Consider the following 25,338-nt stretch of genomic DNA (forward strand, 5'->3'; position numbering starts at 1 on the left):
CTAAACCCTTAACAATTACCCTTAAAGTGACCCTGTCTGTAAAAAAAAAAAAAAAAAATAGCAGGCCTACCTGCTGCAAAAGAAGACTTTATAATTTTCCTGCCACCCAAGATGCCAGAAGCCGAAACCTCCCGAGGACGTCCATCTACTTGGTCCTCCGCTCTACTCAGTAGTGCCTCCCACTTCCAAACTCCATGTCATTACTGTGTCCTGTAATTTGATGGAGATTTGGTAGAAAGAACCAATTGGCGTAGGGGAACATCAAGGAATTTATTCCCAGGGAACTTACAGTGTAACTAAAAGCAAAACTTTTTTTTTTTTGTTTTGGATAGAGAGGAGATGGATTAGAACACTTATTTTGTTTTTGTTTGCGGTCTGTGCCCCAATTAGAGAAATCCACCCCCTCTATTTGTCCGGTTTACAATTCTCATTGTCAACACCAGAAATCTTAAGAGGCAGTGCCGTGCTGTTGAACGACTGTAGCGCAAAACCATATCCATGCAGGACTTCACCCTAATATAAATCTGCCCTCCTACAACTACTGCCTCCATGCTTCCAAACAAACCTATTATGTCTCTTATTAATACCTCCTCATCCAGTCCCCATCGGCTCTCCTCTTCCTTTTAACACTTAGCTTTGTTGCCCGCCCCCTCTACCCACTAACTCATTCACTGCCCAAGTGTATGCCAATCATTTCAAAGACAAGATTGATGCAATATGTGAGGATACCTCCACAGTACAGGCATTTTCCCCACCTAACATACCCTGTCTTAACAGCACAGTCAACACTCTCCTCTTTTGAACTGGCTACTACTGAAGAGGTTACAAAACTTTTCTCAGAGGCCCACCCAATTGTCCCCTGGATCCCGTTCCCTCACAACTACTAGGGTCACCCTCTTATTCTATCCTATGCTCCCTCACATCTTTAATCTCTCCCTCTCTACTGGCACCTTCCCCTCCACTCTAAAGCATGCACAGATTACTCCCATACTTAAAAACCCCTTACTGGACCCTATCAGCTTGGACAACTTAAGACCCATCCTGTCACTCCCATTCACCTCTAAATTTTTAGAAAGCTTCGTCTACAACTGTCTTAGCTCCTACCTCACTTAAAACAATCTTCTTGACCCCTTACAGTCTGGCTTTTACTTGCAGCACTCCACAGAAACTGCCCTACTAAAACTCACTAACGATTTGCTAACTGCTAAATCCAATAACCACTACTTTATTCTCCCTGCTATTAGACCTCTCTGCCACCTTTGATAGCGTTGACCACTTGCTCCTTCTCAATAAACTCCACTCCCTTGGCCTCCAAGATTCTGCTCTATCCTGGTTCTCATCCTACCTATCGCATCGCTCCTTCAGTGTTACCTACAACTCTGTCTCCTCCTCTCTATTTCCTCTCATCTTCAGCTCATCCCCCACAGTTACAATCTTTTGTACCATTTTTCCCACCCTGATAGATTGTAAGCTCCTATGAGGAGGGCCCTTTTAAACCTCTTGTATTTTATTGTATTGTGACTGTACTGTCTCCCTTTGATATTGTAAAGCACTGAACAAACTGTTGGCGCTATGCAAATTCTAAATAATAATATTAACCAGTTTATGACCGCCCGCCTCAGATGTACTGTGGCAGGCAGCTGCTCCCAGGCAAATCACTGTACATGTACCGCGCTCGTCAGCGGGGAAGCCGATGCAGCGGGCAGACAGCTCCGATTGCCGCCTGACTCCCGCGGTTGTTTCCCGCTGAGAGAGAACAACGGTCAGCTGTTGTGCACACAGCTGACCGTTCTTCTCCCTGAAATGATCATAGAGCCCATGTGATCCTTCTATATAGGATCACATGTCTCTATAGTCATTTCAGAAGCGACCCCCCCACAGTTAGAATCACTCCCCTAGGCTCACATTGAACCCTTTGATCACCCATAATGTTAACCCCTTCCCTGCCAATGTCATCATTACAGTAACAGTGCATATTTTTAGCACTGATTACTGTAGTAATGTCACTGGTACCCCCAGAAATGTCACAAATGTCAGTTAGTGGTCCGATCTGTCCGCCGCAATGTCGCAGTCCTGCAAAAAATCGCAGATTGCCGCCATTACTAGTAAAAAAAAAAACAGTAAAAATTACATAAATCTTTCCCGTAGTTAGTAGAAGCGATAACTTTTGCGCAAACCAATCAAAATATGCTTATTGCGATTTTTTTATTTTTTTATTTTTTTAACCAAAAATATGTAGCAGAAAACAAATTGGCCTAAAATTTAAAAAAAAAAATTGATTTTTAATTTTTTTTTTTTTTTTTGAGAATGTCATATAGCAGAATGTGAAAAATATTGTTGTTTTTTTTTTTATCAAAATTGTCGCTGTTTTTTTGTTTATAGCGCAAAAAATAAAAATCGCATAGGTGATCAAATACCACCAAAAGAAAGCTCTATTTGTGGGGAAAAAAGGACATCAATTTTTTTTTTTTGGTTACAGTGTCGCACGACTGCGCAATTTTCCATAAAATAACGCAGTGCCAAATCGCAAAATAGGGCCTGGTCAGGAAGGGGGCAAATCCTTCCGGTCTTAAAGTGGTTAATAATTGAAAGTGAAAGAAAATTGCAAATTTTGCGTTGTCCCTAGAGAAGTAATAGAGGTGAAGTCTTCCAATGCAGCCACTAGTTCTGCTGACCTGGGAGACTCCCAAGGGGTTCCCTCACTTTGGAGGGATTTCTTCTCCCTTCCTGTTTTGGATATGTGAGCGGAAGTGAAGGTATATCTCCCCAATGGGACACAGATGGCAAACAAAAAAACTGACTGGTTACTCTATCTAAAATTGAAAAAAAAAAAGCTTTGCCTATACAGGTAGTTCTACTACTACATTAATGTGATTTGTAAAGTCATTAAAAAAAAAAACACAAACATGTCATACTTACCTGCTCTGTGCAATGGTTTTGCACTGTGAGGATCCAAACCTTCTCTTCTCAGGTCTTCCACACTGCTCTCCTGGCTCCTCTTCTTCTTCTTGGTTGTACCCCATTGAAAGCCGCAACAGACAGGACATTTTTCCCCCCTGATAATGTTTTAAGCACTGTATGTTGAAATGAAAATGTTTGTTGTAATACTGGTTATTGCTACACATTTGTTACTCTATGCACTCTGAGGCTAACTCAGATGTATTAATGTGCTTTACTAGGCATTATTTCATCCATCTTTAAAATCAAGGGGGGAATCCTGCGCTTAATGACAGATGAAAAGTTCAAATGACAAAATGATCATAAACAATGACACAAAACAAGCTAGCAGCTAGAACACTGGACTTATAGAAATCCCACTCAAATATGTATCAAATAGTGCAGCGCTAGGAACATCAAAATAATACATGCATTAAAAGACTAAAAGTGCAGTATGGTTAATCACTAAACCAAAACAAGAGTGTACATAAAAACATAAGTCCATTGCATCAAAAATACATTCAGCATGCAAGGGTGGTAGAAAGTCCAATTCAGAATGGAAATCCCAAGATACGGAGAGCAGAGATGGGAAGACACCTGTGTGTATAGATGAGGTGGCTGCTTACCGCAACTAGTGGGCCTCTAAATTAATGGACAGGCCACTTAAGCATGAGATATTAACCCTTATGGGATGGACTTTCTCCTCCACTCCAATAGACCAGGATTGATTCCGTGTATTTCTATACCTTTCTCAGTCACAAGTCCAGATATGACTCCAGTATGTGTGGCAATATGCAAGGGATCGAGGAAATCATAGCGTAATCCCGTATGGTAAATTCATCAGTTTTATTTAGGTTCTACTTACATGGTTGTAGACATATACATGCAGGCAAATATAAAATAGCGGCGTCCCGCTATGATAAAACACAAAGCCGGCGTCCTGGGGGCGCAAATGCACGGAATTGATCCTGGTCTATTGGAGTGGAGGAGAAAGTCCATCCCATAAGGGTTAATATCTCATGCTTAAGTGGCCTGTCCATTAATTTGGAGGCCCACTAGTTGCGGTAAGCAGCCACCTTATCTATACACACAGGTGTCTTCCCATCTCTGCTCTCCGTATCTTGGGATTTCCATTCTGAATTGGACTTTCTACCACCCTTGCATGCTGAATGTATTTTTGATGCAATGGACTTATGTTTTTATGTACACTCTTGTTTTGGTTTAGTGATTAACCATACTGCACCTTTAGTCTTTTAATGCATGTTTTATTTTGGTGTTCCTAGCGCTGCACTATTTGATACATATTTCATCCATCTATGCAGTGCTGTATTTTGGCCTAGGCCGACAAGGCCCAGGCCTAGGGCGGCACTTTGCAGCGGGGCAGCAAAAAAGCCGCCCCCCTCCACCTGATACTCTTTTGGCCACCAGTTGCTAGAGCCGCCTCTCCCACCTCTCTCTCTCTCACCCCCCTCCTCTCTGTCTCTCTCTCCCCTCCTCTCTCTCTCTCCCCCTCTCTCTTTCATCCCCCCTCTCTCTCACCCCCCCCTCTCTTTCTCTCTCTCACCCCCTCTTTCTCTCTCTCTCTCTCTCTCTCTCTCATCCTCTCTGTCACCGCCCCCTCTCTCTCTCATCCTCTCTCTCTCTCTCTCCCTTTTATCCCCCCTCTCTCTCTCATCCTCTCTCTCTCTCTCTCTCTCTCTCTCTCTCCCTTTTATCCCCCCTCTCTCTCATCCCCTCTCTCTCTCACCCCCTTCTTTCTCTCTCACCCCCCCCTCTCTCTCCCTCCCTCCCTTCCTCACCCACCCCCCCCTCTCTCTCTCTCTCTCTCTCTCTCCCTCACCCACCCCCCCCTCTCTCTCCCACCCCCTCTCACCCCCCCCCCCTCTCGTGAGATCTCAGGGGTTCATGCTGGCACTTGGAGCCCTTCAATTTTGGAGGAAGTCACATCCGTTAAAAAGGAAGGAGTGGGGCAAATTTACATAGGAGGGGGAAAGGTGGCGACAAATCTTAGTTTTTCCCAGGGCAGCACAAAACCAAAATACACCACTGCATCTATGTAGAAATATGACATTGGACAGTTCACAAAGGGAATAACCTGACTTCATTAATCCCGATATTGCATGCTGTATCTTGCAGTAAAAAAATGAAAAAAGTTATAAATATTGCTGTGTGTAAGACCGTTTATTCTCATGTATGTTTTGTAACTGCACACATACTTTGTTTCCAGGACCTTTGGCTCTAATACAGGCCTGGTTTAAAACAGTCGTTTCTGATGGCTAAAGGCTTTGAGATCACCAACCCCAGGTTAAATTGACCTTAATATGTCTTCTGTAATGGATTGTTTCTTATTGTACAGCTGTTTCCATGTTGTATGTTCATAAAGTATTAATGCCCATATTGAGATAATAGTCAGGAACATATAAAAAGCTTTTCTATTGATGCTTTGTTCCCTTGGGACGTTCTATGGAGTGAATAGAGGATGCATTTTTTCTGCCTGAAAGAGGGAGGCATAGTTTAGCTCACGGACTCCATCCTATATCTGAGCACCTGTCTCTTTTATGGGTCTACTCAACTGAGAGAGTAAATAACAGTCAAGCAGAGATCTTATGCTATACTTGTTGAATCGCCTAGATATACTTAGTCCCAGATCTGATTGATACCGTATATGGATCATACCAATGTTTTACAATAAATCAGTACTAAAAGCCACTATTAATTTTATATTATTACATCTATGTGTAATTGTCTGCTGTGTCTTTTGTGATTCACTCACCTTTGCCACACTGTAATGCAACTCCATGTGTAGAGAAGGCAAATGAGGGGAAAATGTGCCCAGAAATCCACTTTGAGCCCTTGTGCGTCCCGCATCACATTTGTGTGAACAAGATTTGCTGAGTTTCCCTGCATCGCATTCCAAAGCAATCGCAAGGCAAGGCGATCTGCTGCAGTGTCAATATCCTCTTATGGTCACCTGGAATCAGATTGCAAAACGCAATGAGATTGCCAGAATTGCATTGTGAACACCAATTTGATGCGATTCAGGTGCGGGGGGAAAAAAGGGTCCTGCACAATTTTGGTGCAGATGCGATTTCTGCCATACATGCTGCTGCACAGACGTCATATGTGATGTGCACAGGAATGTGGTGCGATTCCTGTGCGAATCACACGCAGTGTTTTTCACGCACCACTGTGAACCTAGGCTAAAATATCTGGCCGGTTCACTTTAAAGTCGAGACAAATCCTAACTGAATGGCATTTAGTTTGCCAAAGCACAGTGTATCATAAATAATTGCAAAAAAATAAAATATTGTTTCCACCCTTCTCTCTTCCTGCCTACTTCACTTCCTGTCTACAGCCACTTCATCGATGGCTGCATGGCTTTTTTCATGACGTGTTTCCTGATGAACTGTGGACTATGCCTGTGCAGCCCCTCTTATAGTCTTCTCTGGGAGAGCCCATGACAAAGTGACAACACAGGAGTGCAATTGAGAAACTAGGATAGAGCATTGTCACCCTATAGCAGGAAGTGCTTGAACAAGGAACTTTAAGACAGGATCACAAAGTATTCTTTTAATGAATGTTGTAATTTGAAAGAAATAGGAAAATTACTTACAAAATGACATAATTTATTTTTACCTAGGTTACACTGCCATGTACAGGAGGAATGGACACTGGCAAACAAAAAAAACTGTTGGCCAGCTCAGGATTGCCCTTCCTACTACCAGTATGCCTCAGTCTTTATTGCTGGTGTCCTAAGAGAATTGTCGTCTTTTCTGCATCCCTGCTGTGGTAAAGACAACTTCATTTTTTGATTTTTTTTCTTTTCTTCTCTTCAATACTTTAATCAAGAATATTTTCTACATCACTGCTGGAGCTTTGTCTTATTGAATGCAGTGATCTGGTGTGGCTGTCCTCAGCGAAAATAGCCCAAATGTCATTTTTGGGCACTGGGGTCCACCTAGGCAACTTTTCAAGGTTCTGTTTTAGTAAAAAGTTAGCCATTGAGCTCTTTCCAGATGCAGAGTAGCTGGCTTTGCCTTAGTGCTTTCCCTGTCTCTGAAGACTCAGTGAGTAGGCTGCTCAGTGAACACTGGAAGCTACCTTATTTACTTAGGTCACTGCGTAACTTTAAAATACGCAATTTCCGGCCTGTTTTCACCACAGAATTGGTTAATGCTGTGGGACTGAGGACTGGGTAAAGTAATGCTCCTGCTATGCAACCTCTTTTTTGCCATACAATGTCAAGGAAGTATCTTTCCCTACTGCCTCACAGAAGACATCTGTTAAGACGCAACCTACATCAGGCAAGGCAAGGAAATGGCTGGGACGTCAACATGCCCAAGGAAGGGTGTAAGACAGATTGTTTGTTTTCCAATGCTTGTTTTAACTTCGCTACTGTAAGTAGAATTTTATTAAACTCCTATGCTTGTAACTGGATGTTGCGCAATGAGTTTTTCTTCTCACTGGTACACTGTTTGACTGGGTCTGAAATTCCTATGGATGTGTGTATATGGTGACTCCCAATATTGGTATCCATAAGGCAGCTGAAAAGCAGAGGTGTACCTACAGTGAGAGGGGTGAAGCTCACTAAGGTGAACACAGACCTTGATGGGACTAACGATCTGATAAGAAGCTATATTGTCTTGATTTCTAAAGGGGAGCACCGGGTGTTGCACGCATTAAGAATCGGAGGAGATTTGTATGCACAATTTGGCTTATCACGAGATGGACTTTATTTGTTTTTTAGACACTTAGACTCTTTGGACACTTTTTCTGATTTATTTTCTTTGATATTCACGGAGTTTGCACTCACATTGCATGAATATTTAAACCATTATAGGCATTTGTCATTTAATGTTACAAGTTGGTACTGTTACAAATTTGCACTTTTTGAGAAGGTACAGAGAGGTAATTGTAGATCAATAATTGAAAGCACAACACGTTTCCATATTCTGTCAAGGAAGTACCTGCCTACTGCTGCTCCTGCTTGAAAACAGTCGAGAAATTTTATTCATTCCTGTTGCCATCCTAATGTGGTCACCTGTGGCGATTTGACTCTTGTCAGAGGGGTTTCATACGTTCCTGAGACCTTGCCTTGTGCTCCGAGTCTTGGGTCACCCTACCACCATATGAGCCATAAGATGTCTGCACCATCAATGAAATGCAGCTCCCAGACACCAGCAGCACTCATGCAGCCCCACAAAAGGATACTACCACCACTATGTTTCTCTGTAGGTACCAAGCATTTTTCTTTGTACGTTTCACCTTTGCAATGCCATACAGTTTTGTAGCCATCAGTTCCAAAAACCTTTATCTTGGTCTGATCATTTCAGAGTACAGAGTCCCAGTAGTCATCTTCTTTTTCAGCATGGGCCCTGTCAATTTCTTGGCTGGCTTTTTTTGTGCATGGGCTTTACACCTATGCATGCCATTCCTCTGCAGTTATGCCGTATTGTGTCACGGGAAACAGTCACCCCAGATTGGCTTTCTACTTCTTAAACTAACTGCAGTGAACTTGCATGGCGATTTTCTTCAACCCTTCTTATCAGAAGACGCTCCTGTCGAGGTGTTAACTTTTGTGAACAGCCTGGATGTCTTTGTGAGATGGTTGCAGTTCCATCTTTGATAAATGTTTGTATCACTTTTGCTACAGTATTCTGACTGATAAGTAAAGCTTTGCTGATCTTCTTGTAGCCTTCACATTTCTTGTGTAAAGAAATTTACTTTCTCAGGCTTTGTGACATTTCTCCTTTATGAGGTGCCATTGCTGACAGCATGAAATGGGAAGGGGGTTTTCTTTGTTAAGCAGCACCTCCTTTTTATAATCAACTGTCTGCTGGACACCTGTTTAACCGCTTGCCGACTGCCGTCAGTAGATTTACTGCGGCAGTCAGCCCCTCACAGGCAAAGTGACGTTAATTAACGTCACTAGCCTGGGAGGGTCTGGGGAGCGAGCGCGTGCCCGCGCGGTCATGGACGATGTCCGCCGGTCACTCGGCGATCGTCTTGGGAGAGGGAGAAAGTCAGGCGGCTTGTGTAAACAAGCTGCCTGTCATTCTCCTCGGTGTAAAAACACTGATCACACGGTTCTACTATGTAGAATCGTTGATCAGTGTCCTTACACCTCAAGCCACATCACAGTAAGAATCACGCCCCTAGGGACACACACAGCCCCTCCCTCTCAAATAAAGTTAACCCCTTCACTACCAGTGTATTTTTACAGTAACAGTGCATATGTATAGCACTGATTACTGTAGAAATGTCACTGGTAACCCCAAAAGTGTCAAAAATGTCAGTCAAGGGTCTGTTCTGTCCGCCGCAATGTCACAGTGCCGCAAAAAAAATCGCAGATCGCCGCCATTACGCGTTAAAAAAAAAAACAACAAAAATGACAAAAATCTTTCCCTTTGTTAGTAAACGCGATAACTTTTGCGCAAACCAATAAAAATATGCTTTTTGCGATCTTTTTTACCAAACATATGTAGCATAAAACAAATTGGCCGAAAATGTTAAAAAATTTTGATTTTTACATTTTTTTGGGGAATTTCATAAAAAAAAATGTGAAAAATATTGTTATTTTTGCAAAATTTACGCTATTTTTTTGTTTATAGCGCAAAAAGTAAAAAGCGCACAGGTGATCAAATACCACCAAAAGAAAGCTCTGTTTGTGGGAAAAAAAGGACGTCAAATTCATTTAGGTACAGTGTCGCACGACCGCGCAATTGTCCGTTAAAGTCACGCAGTGCCGAATCGCAAAATACCCCCTGGTCGTTTAGCAGCCAAATCCTCCGGGGCTTAAGTGGTTAATGAATAATTACACTTGCCTGTAGTTGAATTCTTGTTCATTACGATTTTGTTGTCTAAAGTTTAGTTTTTCTTTTAAGACTTTCATTGGGGTGTATTCATTTTTGCAACATTTTGCAAAATTCTTGAATGAATTTTGTTAGGAAAAATCCTTCTTTGTGTGTGCAAATTAACAAATCTTGGTTGCAATCAATGGCCCGCATTATTGGGAGTATTTTGTAATATAATGTCCCATATAAAATGTTGATTCTGAAAGGAAAGTAAAGGTTTTCTGACAAACCTGTTGGGGTGTACTCATTTATGCTGAGTACTGTAAGTGTACAATTGCACCATTTTGTTTTTAAGCTTTAAAAAGAGTATTACACTATATGCAAATCTTTCCTTGTTTACTTTATAGTGACATGGCGGTTATAAAAGGTTGAACTGTAAAAATTGGGACCTTCTTATTAATTTAGAGGTCATATATAATCTGGTAAGTGTTTTCACAAAAGGGATGGTTGGAGTGGCACTCAATGCACAAACACTGGAGTGGTTTTACAGCACGTTGAGTGTGTATATAGACTAAGCAGCACTTTATAGCACATGGTTTGCACTGAAGAAAGGGCAGTGTTCCAATTAGGAAGCACCTGTAACATTACTTGCACTGAACAAAGGGCATATGAAATTTGTGTATTATATGAATTGACTTAGTGTACATATAATATTTTTTTGGAGAGCATGTTGCACTTTTTATATATTTTTTAAATGTTTTAATATATGTGTGTGTGTATATATATATATATATATATATATATATATATATATATATATATATATATATATATAGATCTATTTTGTATAAAACCATAATATACAGTATGCTGTATTTGCACTGTAGTTAGGTTTTGCACAGGTGGAAAGATTAATTTTAATTTAAAGGTCAATATAGCGCTGCACCTTTTTTCTTTCTCTTACACCCTTCTGAAACTTCTTCATAGGAATGAGATGGACATTCTGGTAATCTTCATTGATTCAGACTGGTTTAAGCAGATGTGGTACATTAAGCTAAGACTCCTGGCAGGCGCTCAATGGGCTCTACCAGATTGTCAGGATCTTTTGGAAGGCTTTCTTCACTTGGTGAATACCTTGGGGCTTCCACCTTAGTTTCTCCGTGGGACAATTCTTCTCCTTCCTGGGTCTGGACCAACGTTTTGCTGTTAACACTATAAAGTGTCCAGTTTCTGCCCTTTCTTTTCTGTTTTAGAGACCTTTGGCGTTTCAATCTAGTATAAAGACCTTTTTACAGAGGGTTTCTAATGTAGGCTCCCCTGTCCATTCTTCTGTAACTCCATGTGATATGGATCGGATTTTCTTTGCACTTCTGAAGCTGCTGTTTAATCCCACTAAAGACATTCCTCTCTCCAAGCTCACCCACAAGGGTAGTGCTCCTTGTAGTCATCACCTTTTGTGAGCTGATTCCCTTTTTATAATCCTGGTCCAGGCAGACAATCATCCAAACTTATAGTCCCAAGGATTGGGTTCTACGCTTTGCTTTCAAGGCACATTTTGCTAGATCTGTAAATGTTTCTGTTCACACATTCTCGAAGTTCTATCAGGCGAACGTTATAGCCTCTGCTGATGATCTGTGTTTATGAACATGCTTCTCCTTGGTACCGCGATGATACAAAACTAAGGCAAGGTGGTAATAGTAGGGGTTCCTGGGCAATTTTTTGTTTGCCTTTTTCCCAATCCTTCTGTAGGCCACAGTAAATATTGAATGGAATAGACTTTGTGTCCCTCAATTGATTCCTAGAAAAGGAATTTACAGTAGGTAGAAAAGCTTAATTTAACTGACGGGGTTTACATATAGTTTATTTTCAGATCCATTGCAGTTTTTCTTCCCTGGTAAAAGAAGTACAGCCAAAGCACTCCTGTGACCCGTTTTCAGCAGACAGCGGACTGAAGTCACAGAGCCGGTCCAGGGTAGCCAAGATTACGACATTGAAGTCGGAATCTGCCCACATGCCTGAGCTGGCACCCAGCTCAGCCTCTATGTGAGCCCCTAAGAGTCTAACCATCCGCTCCCGCCCCTCTGCAGCCCAGTGAGCGAGGGAGGACAGAACAGACAGCCGGTGACTGGCGGTCACCAGCTCTCTGCTCAGGGAGCCCTAAGAACAGGGTTTGATAGCTCAGTTCTCAGTGTCAGAGCAAGTGGTGGACAGATGCAACATCGGACCGTAAGTATTCTCTTTTTAAGGTGACATTTTAGCATTAAGTGCTTCTGGTTTAACAATGGTTTGGTAGTAAAATCTCTCTAGGCAATAACAGGTTCTTCTTTTCATGCTTAAAGTTGTGGTTGTTTAAAAAAGAAAAATCAACATAACTATAGCCCCAAGTCAGCTGATTCTGGGTTACAGGAGAGAAAAAGTAACTGTACTCCTGTGACCCACAAAAGAAGTATGGGCAAACCAGTTGCTATTGCACAGATCAGACCAGCCATGTAATATCCATGTTACCATATTATGTAAACATCCTAATAGTTCACAATACATTAAAGATAATAAAGATATAGCCATCTCCACACAACCTACAACCCAGCCACTGGTGCATTATAGCAATGCTTGTAATTAATGCTATAGTGCATGTTCACTGTGTATAGGTGTGTTTTAAATGTTAGGATGGCAAAGATATGGAGCCATGTGCCCCATATCTTGTAGAACTTATCAGGGATACCCTGATGGGCATAAATATGTTTTTCCATCCGAAGAGTGCTATTCATTTGTTGCCTCCATTCCTGGTTTGGAGAGGTCCATTTCAAAGAGTTGATATGTGGGCCTGAAAAAGTGCTATCAAAACTTCCTCTTTGGATATTGGACTCCTACAAAATATGCTGAATCCCCCTAATATGCAGGTAAGAGGGCCCTTGGGAATGTTATTTAAACACTGCATGGAGGGTGCTGGCAGCTGCAGAACTGGACTTATGTTTTATACATTTCTGGAAATTCTGCATCCAAATATGTTAAGGTAATTTATAGTTCTTATACATGAAACAATGCTTGAATTAAATTCAGTGTTTCAAATCTCTCCTCTACTTAGTTTACTCCACTATTAATCTTTGTAGAGTAAATGTTATTGAACTCCTAAACAAAACACTGAAGGACAAAGGGTAAAAGATATTTCCATTTCATGTCATTTACACAATCTGATCCTCCTCTAATCTACCAAGTTTCACCTCTGTCTAAAATCAGAATTTTTCTTAATCCCATAATTGGGGTGCCAGAGTTGATGTGTGAATTAAATGCATGCTCCAGGAATTGATTGCATATACCCTGTAGCTTTCCATAGGGTCAAACCTTCTTCACAATTTGTATTGATTAAAACCTTTCGTTGTTTATTCCTTCCATTTCTCTGCATGACGATGACCATTTATTCTAGCTAAATGTTATTAAAGGAAACCTATTGTCTTTTCAGTTTTTTTTTTTTTTTTTGAATGTACGGGTACAAGAGATCAGTTAATGGAAATAATGGTATCAATGTGTGTTAGATTGTTGTTGTATATGTACATAGGGGCAATCATAGATGCTCATTACATACTCAGTTTCTACTTCCTTCTTTGTAATGATAAATTGTGGTTGTACAATGCAAGTTTGGGATGGTTGGCTTACTGAAAACAACTCACTGTCTGTGGTTGCTTTAGCATAAAAATATATGACCGCTTTGTTTGTTATTTGTTAGTATAAATTGACCCATCAAAAAGTAATGAACTAAGAATGATGGTAATTGAATATGTACCTAATTGAAAAAAGCATTTTGAAATAGATTACAGTTTTTATTTAGTAATTAGCATAATAAAATATGTAAAAAGTCTATGGACTTAAGAGTGCAGTCTAGCATGCAGGCATGTTTCAGCCATCCTGCGTCTAAGCTAGCAAGTTAGACATGCTGCCCATTTACAAAAAAAAAAAAGTCTTCTCATAGCCCACCCCTCCAGCCAATTGAGTGATCAATTGTCAGGCCCATGCATGGTCACATGAGTGAGGGAGTGATGTCATCTGACTCCTGCAGCAGCTTTAAGCAACAATTGGGTTTGGATTTGTGAGTATACTTTGCTGGAGAGGTGGGCTATAGCAAGACACTCTTAGGCTTGGCATAGATGGAGTTAAATTTGTCAAATACAGCAAGGTCCAGCACATTTCTATCTGTGTGTGGCCCTCCCTGTTCAGCAGAAGCCAATTGCTTCTGTTGAACGGACCTATTGGAAAACTTTTGTCTATCAGCGTTTGCAGTCACTGTCAGAATACAATGTCCTGCAGGGGGTGGGGGAATTCCTCCATCCACCTCTTGTGTGTGGATAGAGCAATCTGTCATTTTTTTTTTTCTTTTGTTCAGTTCGCTGGCTACATGGCCTACATGTATTGGCAGCATGACAGATGAAAGGCATCAAAAAAGTGATTCACCTTCTATATTTTCTAACTGCCATCTGCTGGGGTCCATGCCAGATATTGGGTGCCTATCTGGACCCATGGTTACTCTATGGGGGGCTCATGACAGTGGCAAGACATGATCACTGCCTGGGAAATTTGTAATGAATTGATCATCTGCAGATTCCCTAGCTTCTTGTGCAAATGTTTCACATGACCAAGCAAAACTTTGGGCTATAAATTGATTATTTGCTCTTTATTGTCGTTTCTGCTTCTCAGTGCATGCACATGCTATGGCTCTTTATAAGTTCTATGGTTTAGCCTTAGTCCACTGGACATATTGATTATGGCACACCAAAATGAATACATGGGACTATGATGCATGTAATGGGAAGAGAAGCCAGTATGAATGTTTTAAGTAGAAATGCTGTGTGCAGCAGGCATGAAGGTAAGCATTTAACATAGAAGGCTGCCTCCGAATAGGACAAGTTCTTCAAAACTTTGCTGCTAAAGTTTAATCATCTTATGTTATGCCTCCCCTGGTTCCTCCCTCTCCTTCACCAACATGCAAATGTATTTTTTTTAAATACCAATTTCATTACACACCGTATTTTAGACCCACCGACAACATCATATTGCTTTCACAAAACGTTTGTGAGCAGATTGACATTTATCATGAAAATGATGGTTGCCAAAGTAGTGTTGGAGAATTACATGGCATTTTCATACTGTTAATGGAGCATAATTTGTTGTTGTTGTTCACTCCTTTTTCTTAAAATGTAGCACAATTTTTGTTATAGTATTTACTAGCAGTCCTAAATTTCCCCACAGTTTCAGGTGTCGACTGTAATTCTGCCAACTTCTGCATTAACTGATTGTTAGCAGTAGACCTTGCTTATGCAGAAGTGTTCTTCTCCTGAGAATTGTCCCTGAAATGGTCCAGGGTGTGACCACTACCACCTCTATCAATTAGGTAGAAGCAGGATTTTTCCTTACCATGTGCAATGCTTGCTAAGCCCACTTCCCTTGATTACTTTCTAGCTCCCTGTGGGACTTTGACTATGAGAATTTCATGTCAAGCCCTGATTTATTCTTGTTATTTTTCTTCTGTAAACCAAGGCCAAAAACGTCTCCATTATATAATATTAATGTCCACATTTACTCTAAAGCCTTAAATTCTAATAATATTTCACAATGTGTAACATTGTTGTTTGATAAGACCTCCTTGAACCTTTTTAACTTGGTTTTTCCCATACTGATAGAAATGCATAGGCTGCTATCACTAATCTCTACTCCTGAATATGTTGGTTTCCTGACTGTTTTGTTGATACTAATAGCTTTTAATACTTGTGAGTAACTGACATGGAACAAGCCAGTAGATCAAAAGTTCTGACTTCACTGGCTGGAGGCATTTCCTTGATTAGTGATTTAGGAATTGTTGCAGCCAGAGGAACTAGTATGACTGGCAGCCCCCATATTTTCTAAGTGGCAGCCCCCATATGGCTGTGTGTTGCTCAGTTGTTAGTATCAGTACCCCCATTAAAGTGGTTGTAAACCCTTACATATACCCAGTAAAGTGACTGCCCTCAAATAATACAAACGTGAACCAAATCCTCCTACACGATTAGTAACTGTTTATCTGCAGTCTTCTGCAGATTCAAATTATATTTTCATAGGACAAATTTCATGTAGCCTACAACAGACACATTCATTGCATTTAATGAAGCATTAAGCTTAATCCGCTAACAGTATGAGTGTGTACAGGTGAATCATAAACTTTAGGTTTGAATGTGGCCACAAGAAAGGTAGCAGCTTTGGGATCCTGTGATGGAACCCTAAATGATCCAATGTGATAACTAATGTTTTTATTCAACTGGATCAAGATGGGATTGAAATTGCATTGGATAAATCAGATTGATTTTGACAAAATTGCTGTTTTTTCTTGTTTTGACAGATTTTTCTTTCAAAAACCTGTATATAAAGTGGAATTACAGTCAAAACCTAACTAACTCTAAGCCAAATTTTAAGCTTAATTTATAGAGCCCTGTAAAGCAAAAATCACTAGATTTGCCTGAGTTGCAGGCGCTCCGGTCTGGTCCCACACTGAGCTCATAAACGCATGAGAGGGACACACCGACCTAGTGCAATACCATAAAGCGTTTCTTGAAAAAAGTCACAACATACATTATACTCACAAAAGTATGCTGTGTGTAAGCATAAAACCAAAAATATCCTTAGGCTATTCAGAGACCTCTGGACCAAGATCCTTTAATAATGATGGCAAGCAAAAGCTGTCCATATAGATATAGGGCTAACGCGTTTCGAGGGAGAACTCAGGGCTCTGAGGAAGAGCGTTCTCCATATAAACGCGTTAGCCCTATCTATATGGACAGCTTAAAGTTTGCTTATCATCATTATTAAGGATCTTGGTCCTAAGGTCTCTGGATACCTGAAGGATTTTTGTTGGTTTTATGCTTACACACAGCATACTTTTGTGAGTATAATGTATGTTGTGACTTTTTTTCAATAAATAATTATGGTATTGCACTAGGTCGGTGCGCCCTTCTCTTGTTTTTATGCTTTCGGTTTGTGTGAATACCCATCATCCTGAGAGGGCAGCAAGACCCTAGACGCCAACTATGTAGCCACTACCACTTTGGATTTCACACAACATTCGAGTGCAGGAGACATTTACTTGTGTTTTTTTTCCATGCTGAGCTGTCAGTGGCAGCTTCAGTGTGTGGGAGTGTGCAGGAAAGGCAGCCAACAACAGAAACCCCATAGTAACTCTATGGGTGACGTAACTTCCCAGGTATTTCACAGCCATTGTTGGCTTTCTCCTGCACACAGCATCTGCCACTAGGGACCAGTGTTAACTTTGTAGTCAAATTACAATTTATTTTTAGTCCTACTCTTTTGACCAAAATGCCATTTTACAAAAATCTGTGTTACATTTTAGTTGACAAAAATCTGTTACATTACAGTCAACTTAAATCTAATGGGTTAAGTTAAATTGTAAAGCATTATTGAAGCATTTCTCTAGAATTACCAAACTCATACTCCTGGAGTAAAAATCTAATAACCTGTTATTAATCATGATAAGGTTTGAACGTGCACTACAGACACAGGTTTAGCCATTGTGATATATAACCAGTATTATTTTGAGGTATTTTTGCTAAGACGCCATTGTAGTTTTATTTGTATTTTAGGCTTCAGAGTTGTTCAGAGTTTTAGTCGTATTTTAGTTGACTAAAATAGTTTCTCTTACGTCCTCCGACAGTCGCCGCCTCTTCATATTCGTCACATATGGGGTATTAGACTTTGCTCCGAAGGAGTAGCTAGGCAACAGAATATGTTAACAATAAAGCTTTAACATATCCCACCCTCAAGGGGTGGTCCCCTCAGTCAATACCCTCCTACTTCCTGCCACCATATCTCAGTTTTAATGTCTAGCTTGTCAGGAGTGGCTGGCTCTCTCTGTGCTGGGACTTTTTGTCCCAGACTCTTTCTTCTTTTTGATATTTTGTTTGAGTTTTCTCTCTACCTTTACTTAGCTGTTATTTTTGTCAGCATTAGTTAGTTCTTCGGACGAAGAGGATCATGCGGACTGGGTCTCGGGCTGATCCCCCTGGTCGCAGGTCGTGGGTCAGTGGCTTCCCAGTCTGCCATCGAGCGTTCAGCCAGGTAACGCTCCTGGCACGGTGAACGACCCATCCCTGTTCGGTGCAGGGATGATTGGTGAGGTGGCTACCTCACCGGACGCTGTGCGGTTTCTGAACCGCCATTGTGTGCGTCTTGAATTGCGACTCTCCCTGCCTCATGTGCAGCGGCTTGTTCGCCTGTGCGGGTTCCCCACGCCATGTGAGGTAAGTGTATCTATGTGGGGACCTGTCTGTCTGGGGGGGGTCTCAGTCTGGGACTGTGTAACCTGCCTTTAATCACACTGCTTGTCTCCCTATATCTCGGCTGCATGCTGTGGGCTGCAAGGGGGGGGGGAGCTGTATGACACTGAGTATGTCAGGCTGGGCAGTGTGAGGAGCTGTGTGCTGTGGGGCATGTTTTTAATGGCATGTTGGGGCATATACAGCGATCGCTGCGGCGATCTAACATGTATCCATATAATGGGATAATATTGTGTGTGATTTTATGCACTGTGGAGCGGCGATTTCGGCGCCAAACGGCGCCATTTTACCGGCGCCCGCTCCGGCCGCATGGTTTACATGCACGGCGGCCATTTTCTTGTAGCCTCCATAGGCTTACATAGAGCGCCCTGGCAGCATCACTTCACTCTCTCCTGGAAGCACCGATCGAGGCAGCAGCAGCGGAGTCTCCTCAGGTTTTATCCTTCTATTCCTGTGTTCCATTGCCTGTATTCAGTCTGTATATTCCCTGTGGGGGTCTCATTGTGCCTGAGTGTGGTGCGGTGGGCTGCGCTTGCCGCGCTTGCTGTAAGGGGGCAGTTAACCCTTGGTTGTCTGGCATACAGGGGCAATGGATTCTCAGGAGGGCAAGTTTCCCACAGTATTGGTGGAAAGCCAGGGGACCGCTGTTTCCCCCCCAGGGGGGGATTTGGCCACTATTGTGGCTGGCCTTGCTGCACAGGTGCAAATGCTGGTGGCTGCTCAATCTACTAAACGGCCCAGAGTTGCTCTGTCCTCTGATTCTGAGGGTGAAGGTGATGGGGCTGTTCTGGCGGGGACCCCCCTATCGGGGTCCCGCTCCTCTCTTGATCTAGTGGGGTCTGAGGTAGAGGCTGAAGTTGAGGGGGTTGATAATTCTCCCCCTGGCTCGCCTGAAGAGCTTGCAATCATGGATGAGTTGATTGCTTCCATTAAGCAGACGCTACGTTTGCAGGACGAGGTGTGTCCCCCAGCTGCCTTGGCGGCTTATGGGACGCAGAGAAAACGCAGGACGCCGCAGGTTTTTCCCTGCAATGCTGATTTTCAGCGCGCTGTTAAGGACCAATGGCGCGATTTGCGCAAGCCTTTTGCGGTACCAAGTAAATTTAAGCTGCGTTATCCTTTCTCGCCTGCCACTGATGAACGGTGGTGTGTGCCTCCGCCAGTGGATCATGCTATTGCGGTTTTGAACAAAGCCACTGCGATCCCTGCAGAGGGATCCCCTGTTTTCCGTGATGCCACGGATAGGAGACTGGAGTCTCTTGCCCGTCATACTTATTCTGTTACGGGTTCTATGCTTAAGGCTCTGTTTGCTTCTCTCATGGCGGCCCAGGCGATCGCAAGTTGGACGCAGATGCTTAGGCGCGTCCTAGTGGCCGATTCGGCCTCGGCGGCGACCCTGGATATGGTGGATCAGATCCACCAGGGTGTCATGTATCTGTGTGATGCGGACCTGGACCTGATTCCGTTGGCCGCGCGTGTGCACAGCGTGGCGGTGTTGTCTCGCCGCCTGGTTTGGTTGAAATGTTGGTCGGTGGACCAATCTTCACGTAAAACCTTAGCCAATCTGCCTTATGATGGGTCTCGCCTTTTTGGGGAGTCCCTGGATGTGTTGATTAAGGGGATTACCGGGGGTAAGAGCACTCTCTTGCCCCATTTCCCCAAGGCTAAGGGGGCTTCTGGGAAGAAGCATGCTCATTTTCGGCCCCCTCAGGGGTCCTTTCGTGCCTTTCGGCCGCACTACAAGGGCAAACCGTTCAAGGGCCAGGGCTCTCAGAAGAAACCCTGGTCTGGGAAACAGAAGTCCGGCCAATCCGGACCTGCGGCCCATAACAGTTCGGCCTGAAGGGGCGCCCTCACCCAGTTTTGGGGTGGGGGGACGCTTGCTCGGTTTTCTTCAGCCCTGGTTGGCCCGTGTGCGGGACAGATGGGTTCTGGAAATCGTTCGATCTGGTTACAAGATCGAGTTTCTCTCTCGGCCAGAGAGCAGATTTTTTCCCTCAAATCTACAACTGTCTCCAGAGCGCCTGCGGGATCTGCACCTGGCGGTGCGGGACCTGAGGGCTCAGGGAGTGGTGGTTCCGGTGCCTCATCGGGACAGATTTCGGGGGTTTTATTCCAATCTGTTCACCGTGCCCAGAAAGGAGGGCAAGGTTCGTCCAATTCTGGACTTGAAAGCTCTGAACCGCTCTGTGCGGGTTCGCAAGTTCCGCATGGAATCCCTGCGCTCGGTGGTGGCTGCCCTGGTTCCGGGGGAATTCATGGCCTCCATCGATTTGAAGGATGCGTATCTTCACATCCCCATATTCGAGGGTCATCAGGGATACCTTCGATTTGCCATTGCGGAGGATCACTACCAGTTCGTGGCGTTGCCCTTTGGGCTCGCCTCGGCTCCGCGGGTCTTCACCAAGGTGCTTGCACCGGTTCTGGCATTATTGAGAGCCCAGGGCATTTCTGTCCTGGGGTATCTGGACGACATTCTGATTCGGTCTGCGACCAGTCAGGGTCTGGAGAAGGACCTGTCTGTCACGATGCAAACTCTGCAGGAGTTCGGTTGGACGATAAATGTTCCAAAGTCGACACTGAGTCCGTCGGTTCGTCTTCCCTATCTGGGAATGATACTGGACTCGGTGCAGGCGAAGGTCTTCCTGCCGGAAGACAAACTCAGGACTCTTCAGGAGGAAGTCAGGTCCCTCAGGGACGTTCCGAACTCGTCTCTGCGGACGTGTATGAGATGTCTGGGATTGATGGTCTCGGCTTTCGAGGCGATTCCTTTCGCGCAGTTTCACACGCGGGGTCTCCAGGCGGAGATCTTGTCCAAGTGGGACGGGCGACCTCAATCTCTGGATCTTCAGATCTCGTTGAGTCATCGCACCAGGGAAAACCTTCTGTGGTGGCTCCGGTCCCCGTTGGTGTCCGGGGGCAAGTCGTTTCGTCCGATCTCGTGGACGATAATCACCACGGATGCCAGCCTGTCGGGCTGGGGTGGTGTTCTGGGCGTTCTGTCCGCCCAGGGGACCTGGTCGGAGGGGGAGTCTTCCCTCCCGATCAACATTCTGGAATTGCGTGCGATAAGGCTCTGTCTTCATCGCTGGACGGACCGGCTGCAGGGCTGCCCGGGTCGGGTGCAGACGGACAATGCCACGGCGGTGGCCTACATCAACCACCAAGGGGGCACCAGGAGTGCCCGAGCGGCTCGAGAAGTGGCCGACATTCTGTCTTGGGCCGAGACTCATGTCCTGGCGATAACGGCGGTTCACATTCCGGGAGTGGAGAACTGGCAGGCGGACTATCTGAGTCGCCAGACCCTGGATCAGGGGGAATGGTCTCTCCACCCGGCTGTCTTCCAGATGTTGTGCGCGAAGTGGGGTCTTCCAGATGTGGACCTGTTCGCGTCTCGCCTCAACTACAAGGTGAAGAGGTTCGTGGCAAGGACGCGCGACCCTCGGGCAGACGCGTCGGACGCGTTAGTGGCCCCGTGGCATCAGTACAGGCTGATGTACGCGTTTCCACCGATTCAGTTGCTGTCCCGGTTCCTTCGCAGGTTACACTCGGAACGCAGCACGGTGATTCTTGTGGCACCGGACTGGCCTCGCCGGTCCTGGTACGCAGACCTCGTGAATCTGGCGGTCGACGCCCCCTGGCGTCTGCCTCTTCGGGACGATCTACTGTCTCAAGGACCGATTTACCATCCTGCTTTACAGTCGCTGGCTTTGACGGCCTGGCTGTTGAGACCGAGGTCCTGAAGGAGAAGGGTCTCTCTCCAGAGGTTGTTCATACCTTGATCAACGCGAGGAAGTCTTCCTCGGGAAAGGTTTATTACCGTACTTGGAAGGCCTATTTTGCCTGGTGTGAGTCCAGGGGGTTTTCACCCCGCACGTACTCGGTTTCCCGTGTGCTGTCTTTCCTTCAGACGGGTGTCGATCAGCGTTTGGCGCTGGCTACGATAAAGGGTCATGTGTCTGCGCTGGCCGTTCTGTTTCAACGTCCCGTGGCTTCCAACTCCTTGGTTGGCACTTTTATTCAGGGTGTGCGGCATCTGGTTCCTCCTAGGAGGGATCCTTTGCCCCCTTGGGACTTGAATCTAGTCCTGTCTGTGTTACAACGTGCTCCTTTTGAACAGATCAGGGAGATCTCGTTGTCTATGTTGTCCAAAAAGGTCGCCTTTTTGGTGGCGATCACTTCGGCTCGCAGAGTGTCGGAACTGGCGGCTTTGTCCTGCAAGTCTCCGTACCTGATTGTCCATTTGGATAAGGTGGTCTTGCGACCTAATCCTTCTTTTCTGCCGAAACGAGTTTCGGAATTCCATCTTAACGAGGATATTGTTTTGCCTTCGTTGTGCACGAAGCCTAAACATCCAAAGGAGGTGAGACTACATTCTCTGGATGTTGTTCGGGCGATTAGGGTTTACCTTAAATCGACTGAGTCTTTTCGATAGACGGACTCCTTGTTTGTTCTTCCAGAGGGTCCTCGGAAGGGCATGGCGGCTTCCGCCTCTACCATTGCCAAATGGATCAGGCAGACCATTGAACAGGCCTATGCCTTGCAGGGGAAGGTTCCCCCTGTGCCTGTGAAGGCGCACTCTACTAGATCTCTGAGTACGTCTTGGGCCTGTCGTCATGGGGCTTCTGTAGCCCAGGTGTGTAAGGCGGCGACTTGGTCGACCGTACACACTTTCACAAAATTCTACAAAGTAGATGTTCAGGCATCGGCGGATGCTTCCTTTGGCCGCAAGGTTCTTAGTGCGGCTGTTCCCTAGGGTCCCTTGTTGGGGACTCCTGGCTGTTGGGATAAGTTTTGTATCCCCTGGTTTTTTGTCTTTTCCTGGGTTGTTGCTCCTGTTGAGCACTTATTTTTGCTGTTGCCCAGCTGGTTTCCTTCCTTTGGTAAGGTTCCTTTCTTTGATGTGGAGACTGCGTTGCCTTTCGGCGCGGATGCGTTTCCCACCCCTCATGTTTGCACTGCTTTGGGACGTCCCCATATGTGACGAATATGAAGAGGCGGCGACTGTCGGAGGACGTAAGAGAAAACGGAATTTTTGTAAAATCTTACCTGTAAAATTCCTTTCTCTGAGTCCTCCGACAGTCGCCGCCCCCGCCCCTCTTTTGGGGTTTGAATGTATACTCTACTGCTATTCCACTAAAACTGAGATATGGTGGCAGGAAGTAGGAGGGTATTGACTGAGGGGACCACCCCTTGAGGGTGGGATATGTTAAAGCTTTATTGTTAACATATTCTGTTGCCTAGCTACTCCTTCGGAGCAAAGTCTAATACCCCATATGTGACGAATATGAAGAGGCGGCGACTGTCGGAGGACTCAGAGAAAGGAATTTTACAGGTAAGATTTTACAAAAATTCCGTTATTCATTTCGTCAACTTAATCAACACTGCTGCAGAACAGGGCAAGTACAGTATTGTGACCTTTGCTTTACAGGGTTAGATAGATTAGGCTTAGAATCTGGCAAGAGAGTATGTTTAGCGTTTGCTAGGTTTTCGGTGGAATTCCACTTCAAGCTGTCAATTTACAGCCCTTGCTTGATTGAATCGACTGTTTTGACTTGTAGGTAGTAAATCGCTTCTTTTTAGGCAACCACTTTTAAACATATATTCGACACCCAATTAATAGAAGTGGTAGAAGTTACCTTTTGTTTGGCCAACTTTAGTATTTGGAGTTTTAATATGTGGACAGCATTAGCGCTCAAGCATAGTGTCACGTAACTAGCATATCTGTCCTTTTATAACTGTCATAAATGTGAAAAACGTAAATATAAAAATTGCAGTCAATTATAAAGTGATCATTCTACTTTAGCTTTTGGCATATGCTGGAACATTGAAACACGAGGTTTCAGTTCAAATTCAGCTTTAATTAAAAAAAGATTGTGAATATTCAGATGATGATAATTAATTGTATCTTTTGACAGGTGTTCTGGCCATCCTCGTCCCTCGTTTAGACATTGTCATCTCATTGGTGGGATCTGTAAGTAGTAGTGCTCTGGCTCTTATAATCCCACCGCTTCTAGAGATTGTCACATATTACTCCGAAGGTCTTAGCCGCTGGACCATAGCCAAAGACATTGTCATCAGCCTGGTGGGCTTCCTGGGATTTGTGTTTGGAACCTACGTGACTTTGTGGGAGCTGATAGCACCAGATTCTCATCCAGGTCATATTAACGCCACTCTGTATGTGGTTCAATAAAGGCTGATGTTTCCTCTCAAGATTTCTTCAAGTACAGGGGAAAGGTGAACATGGAGAGATCAAAATGTTCTCGCATTATCACTGTCTCATGAATGTATTTATTCTTGCTTCTTTCTCCTTTATAAATGTACACTCTCACATTATCACTGTCTCATGAATGTATTTATTTTAGCTTCTTTCAGATTCGATAACATTTTGATGTGTGTACAGTAAACCCCCCTCCATTGCGGGGGTTACGTTCCGGACCCAGCCGCGAAAAGTGAAAATCCGCAAAATAGAAAAACCCTATTAAAATGCATTGTAGGCATGTTTTTTTTACTGTCACTGTACGTGTAAAAGCATTTTAAGGTCTTTAAACACACTTTTAAAACAATAGAAACTCATTTAAACACATAAAAGATACTGAGAGACATAGCAAGAGCTATGGAAAACACAAAAATATTTCATTTTTAATGATTTATATAGTAAAATAACATTACAAAAAAAAAACGCAATATACCGGGACCGCAAAAACTGAACCGCGATTGAGCGGGGGGTTTACTGTACTTACAACTATTTAATTATAATTTCAGTTTTCTTTTTGTTTAGCATAATAATGAAAATCTTTGAACTTGCTTTATTGAAATCAGTCCTCAAATCACTGAGATCTTTAGAATATTTAAAAAGGCCGTTATATTTCATTTTGAGCAGGATTTTTGTCAATGAAACCACCTACTGACTTCTGACATTTTTGAGAACTAGAGTGGGGAGAGCTCTACAGTGGAGGTCCCAGGCCTACCTCCCTAATCTACTCCCGGTCCCTGTGCAACAAAGCTGGGAACTTAGGCTGACTCCACAACTGGAGTTTTAAGTTATAGCAAACAAATAATTTTAGTTACCGAATGCTACCTATAACCAACATACCAGATGTGACTGAACTAACCCTTTTAAATTGGTATATTTAATGAGTAACTCCACTTTTGTTGAGGGGGAAAAAAAAAGCCCCTCTGGGGGGTCTATGTACATTGCAAGGATTTTAACAAACTTTGTTGCAGATTTATACCTTTTTCTGCTCTGAAGAAAAAACGATTTGGTTATGTCAATGTGCAAAGTGAATCTGAAT

The 25,338-nt window shown here is 43.7% G+C and overlaps 1 protein-coding gene across 1 annotated transcript in view; it reads left to right on the plus strand.

Moving 5' to 3' along the window:
- LOC309552115 (proton-coupled amino acid transporter 1-like) overlaps positions 1 to 24,302 on the plus strand; it is a 156,971-nt gene extending 132,669 nt beyond the window's left edge. The window contains exon 11 of the mRNA XM_082252919.1: positions 23,962 to 24,302. Coding sequence (XP_082109045.1) covers positions 23,962 to 24,236 — 275 coding nt within the window. The 3' untranslated portion in view covers positions 24,237 to 24,302. The remainder of the gene's footprint in view (positions 1 to 23,961) is intronic.
- Positions 24,303 to 25,338: the final 1,036 nt, after the last annotated feature.

Source organism: Pelophylax lessonae, assembly GCF_965119305.1.
Source record: "Pelophylax lessonae genome assembly, chromosome: 4".
Classification (NCBI taxonomy): domain Eukaryota; kingdom Metazoa; phylum Chordata; class Amphibia; order Anura; family Ranidae; genus Pelophylax; species Pelophylax lessonae.